At 39.3% G+C, this 4,132-nt stretch overlaps 1 protein-coding gene across 1 annotated transcript in view; it reads right to left on the bottom strand.

The window, feature by feature from the left end:
- LOC108790014 (potassium channel subfamily T member 2-like) overlaps nucleotides 1–4,132 on the bottom strand; it is a 424,109-nt gene that overhangs the window by 62,431 nt on the left and 357,546 nt on the right. The window contains exon 24 of the mRNA XM_018560180.1: nucleotides 1,144–1,227. Coding sequence (XP_018415682.1) covers nucleotides 1,144–1,227 — 84 coding nt within the window. The remainder of the gene's footprint in view (nucleotides 1–1,143; nucleotides 1,228–4,132) is intronic.

The raw sequence follows: 4,132 nt of genomic DNA, 5'->3' as shown, positions 1-4,132 counted from the left end.
TGTGTCTTCAGAGTAGCTGTTGAGTAAGCCTCTATAGCTGCCTTGCAAGTTAAAGAGAAAAAGGGGGTGTGATGATGTGACAAGACTCTTTTCAAGTACTGTGTTACTATGGGAAGAAACTAGCCTCAACAAACTAGAAACCTCAGCAGCACCAACACCATGGATATGGGTGATTTCCACCTCCCTTGCATTCAACTGACCTTTTCAACCTTAAGACTCACTGGCGATGGCCTTTTAGATGTTTGGTGTACAAATGCATTTGGACTCTAGTCATCCAAACTGTGAGTTTTAGTCATTCTGGAACCCCAAGTGTTTTTCAATACTCTGTACTGCAAATCTTACAAGCATAGGTTGGGTTTTCATTAGGCATCCCAGCTCACAGTTTGCACATCAAAAGTCTAGATAAGGAGTTCACTTTCACAGATATATTAACATCCCATCAGCCATGCACACAAATATATAGTTGTACTGTTTTTTATCCTTTTTTCTGTCTGTAATACAAAATAATATTATGAAGAAAATGGACATACAAATTCTATTCTATACATTATTATGTATCAAAAGCTCTCTTTGTAAATTAAGGTTTCTAGGATAACTACAGAAGTGAATTATAATATGGGGCAGTATCAACAAAATGTAACATTGCAGTTTGTATTTCTTTTAGCCCAAAGTAAAACCATTACTCCCCTATGAGTCATAGGACTCAGTGGAAGATATACAACAGTAGGTCTGATGGAATGCTTAGCCCGCTTTGCATGAACTCACACCATGCCTATTTGTTCTAGGGCACATATGTCCTTTATGTCTAGAAGAGAACAAATAAACCAGTAGAAAAGAAATTTCAAATATTAATTACTGAAAATTCATGAAAAATCTATTGCAAATATATATTTGCCAAGGCTTATCCGCAACACAACTTTATTTTGCATTCAAGGTAGGAAAGCCTTTTTTCCATACTGAGTTCTATAATCTTAGTGGGAATAAGATTTGTGAAATATTTTCTACTCTGCATTTTCTTTCACTATTCCATACAGAAGACTAAAGGATTTAGTGCTCACAAAAGCAAACATGTTGTTTTCTTTCTCTCCAAGTCACAGAAGATAATCCTATAATAGCCTTTTAGCCATGTAATTTTGAACTCACAGAACAAAGAAATCCAGACCCCGGCGTGGTGTCCAGTCCCAGCAGCAGTCTTGTAATAGAGATCATATAATCTTTCACAAATGACTATAAAAAGAAAGCAAAAGTTAGAGTGTGGGCTGTAAATGTTTAGCAAAGAAAAGTGAAGCAAACTTTGTTAGAACGTTTTTATCTACCAAAGCAGATATGATGTGGCAATTTCCTAGTGAAATTATGTAGGCCAAAATGTCATCTTAAGATACATAAACAGAATAAGGTGAAGTCAGGTATGAATGTGAGTGTAAGGAAGTGTGAAAATATTATCTTGTGCCGATCAACCGCACATAATTGAAGCACCGTGCAATCACGCAAGACTGAGCACAAAACACTTGCTATGTCATGCTACTTGTTTTGCTTAATCCACAGAGAGCCATTTGTTCCATCTGTTTATTGATCAATTACTATTCCTAGCAATTAAAGTGAATGTAAACAGAGGTGTAACTAGTAATCACAGGGCCCCATAGCAAAATGTTTAATGCCCCCCCCACCCCCCAAAAATACACTATTGTACCACACCCCAATTACCATGGCAGGTGATGAAGGGGGAGGGGAGTGAGTCAGGGGACCTACAGAAAAAGTGTACTTTGACTTGGGACAAATTCACAATGTCTCTTAAAAGGTTTCCCCCCTAACCAGTTATACTTGCTCTCTTGCCACTCGCCACAAAGCCAGTGACACACTACTTGGAACTTATGAGTATGGGGGACCATGTGATTTCCTCTCCTGAGACATTGCTCAGTAGACATGTGCATTCAGATGAACCTGCAAATCAACAAAATTCAGTTGATTCGGCGGTTCATCCGAAATAACAAATTTATTATATGCCCGAAAATTATATTCGGGCATAGATAAATTCTTCTCCTGAACACGCGGCGGCCATATTGGCCACCAGCATGTTCTGCACATGCTTAAAAGAAATAGGCACCGGAACTCCAATAGCAAATAGATTACATCTATTTATTGACGTAAATCAAAAGCAATATAACACACTTAGTGCGACGTTTTGGGGGCACACAGGAACCCCTTCATCAGGCAAAACAAGTTGTTTTGCCTGATGAAGGGGTTTCTGTGTACGTCAATAAATAGACGTAATCTATTTGCTATTGGAGTGCCGGTGTCTATTTCTTTTCTGCATTACTTTGACGGTGGCCATCCGTCGACTACTGAGCACCCAGGATACTTTGATGGACGTGCAGTCAGGAGTGCAATGGGTACATGGACTGTATTCTGCACATGCTTGCCTCCATCTTAAAGCTCTGCCAGGGAGTTTCCCATGAGTGGGGTGAGATTATTGAGGACTTTCTGGATCCTTTTGTCTGCAGGAAATTTGTGTTAAATGGGCACTTTCATGCTGAAATATCTTTTCAAGAACTCCAGAATCCAGGGCATGAAAGAGAGGGAAAATTATTGGGTAAGTATTCCTTTGGATCCTCGATGCAAGGGGAAAATTGCAGATCTACTTCCACTATCCAAGAGGGAGCACAAACGTTGCCAATTTAAGAAAGTTTAGCAAAAGAACCCAAAGTACCACTGATCCACAGGTCCATAAAAAAAGGAACAGTGCTGGTAGTAGCTGCCTCAGTGATGCTTTTAAGATTTTTTTTAACTACAGCATGCAGCACTCAAAGGCAGCATCTTCACTACATGATTGCTGACTACTAGAGGTCCAGGACTTATGTCCACATGCACATAAGTGAGGATCTCATGGACTATTGGGTATCCAGACTGAACCACTGACCAGAGCTGATGTCTAAGTGGGCCATTATGATGTCTAAGTGGGCCTTCAGCAAAACAAGAGGTTTGAAAGAGGAATCTGCCTGTCCCCTGGCACTGTGGATAAGCTCACTTTCATAAAAATGAACCAGTACAATGATTATAAGCCACTGCTGCTGATGCTGCTGACTATATATTTCATTGGACAAAAACAAAGTGCCACGATTCCAGCTCCTTCCACTTTTCCTGGCCTGCCACCAATACCAAACACTGCCACCTATTCTGGTTGGCCACAATTACCATCTCTTGCCACCTCTCTTGGTCTACCAAAATTACAATGCACCTGCAACCTCTTCCGGCCTCTTCCGGAGCTCCAGCACTGTAAAGGTGCCACAGATAATTACATACATTAAACTATTGTGCCACTAACTCATTTGTTAAAATTTCAGGGTTGTATTCAAATTTTTTAGAAGTAAATAACTTCTAAATTGTTTTGACTTCTACACCTACTGTTTATTTCAGGCTTATTATTGCTAGGAAAAGGTGTTGCAGCCAAAACAAAAAAAGCTTTTTTTAATAAAGTTGCAATAAATCTGATTGGGGTGCTGCTGCTGTATGCTTCGCTTATCCCTACTTCTTGGTTATGAAATGCTACTCGCATTTTCATTACCTAATCTGTAGTCACACCAAAATTAGGAAGCCAGAAAAACAGGGCGGGAGAGAGGGAGGGTACACTAGTATTAAAATTTTAATCATGCGAACTCTTAACCCAATGAAGAAGGACTGACTGCTCCCATTTCAGCTGCATAATAAAATAATCAAAAGAAAAAAAGGGGAAATCCATCTGTCAGTAAGACAATTTATGTGTTCTTGAAAGTCATGGGTGAAGGCAGAAAAGAAGTAGAGATGGGAACACAGCAGGAATTCATATACCATACCTTCCCATCTAACAGAAGCCTGCAACATCAGCTTTCTGTGCTCTGCTGAACACTTGTAAATGTGAGTAAAAGCCTACTATTTGTCACTCTGATGAAAAATGTTTTGTTTGCAGCCTTTGACTCAGCAATAGAGTGTCTAGGGTATTATAGACTTTAAATCATCAAGAAGATACATATGCATGGAATGTGCTATTTTTTCCACATTTAAAGCAGATACAACTCTAACTGGATGATATTTAGTTTGTGAAAGCACTCTGAACAGAAAATAACTGGTATGTTTTCTAAAATAATGTTTGCACCAT

The sequence above is a fragment of the Nanorana parkeri genome, unplaced genomic scaffold (assembly GCF_000935625.1).
Source record: "Nanorana parkeri isolate BGI_ZX_2015 unplaced genomic scaffold, ASM93562v1 scaffold438, whole genome shotgun sequence".
Classification (NCBI taxonomy): domain Eukaryota; kingdom Metazoa; phylum Chordata; class Amphibia; order Anura; family Dicroglossidae; genus Nanorana; species Nanorana parkeri.
This window is presented reverse-complemented; position numbering and strand designations above follow the sequence as displayed.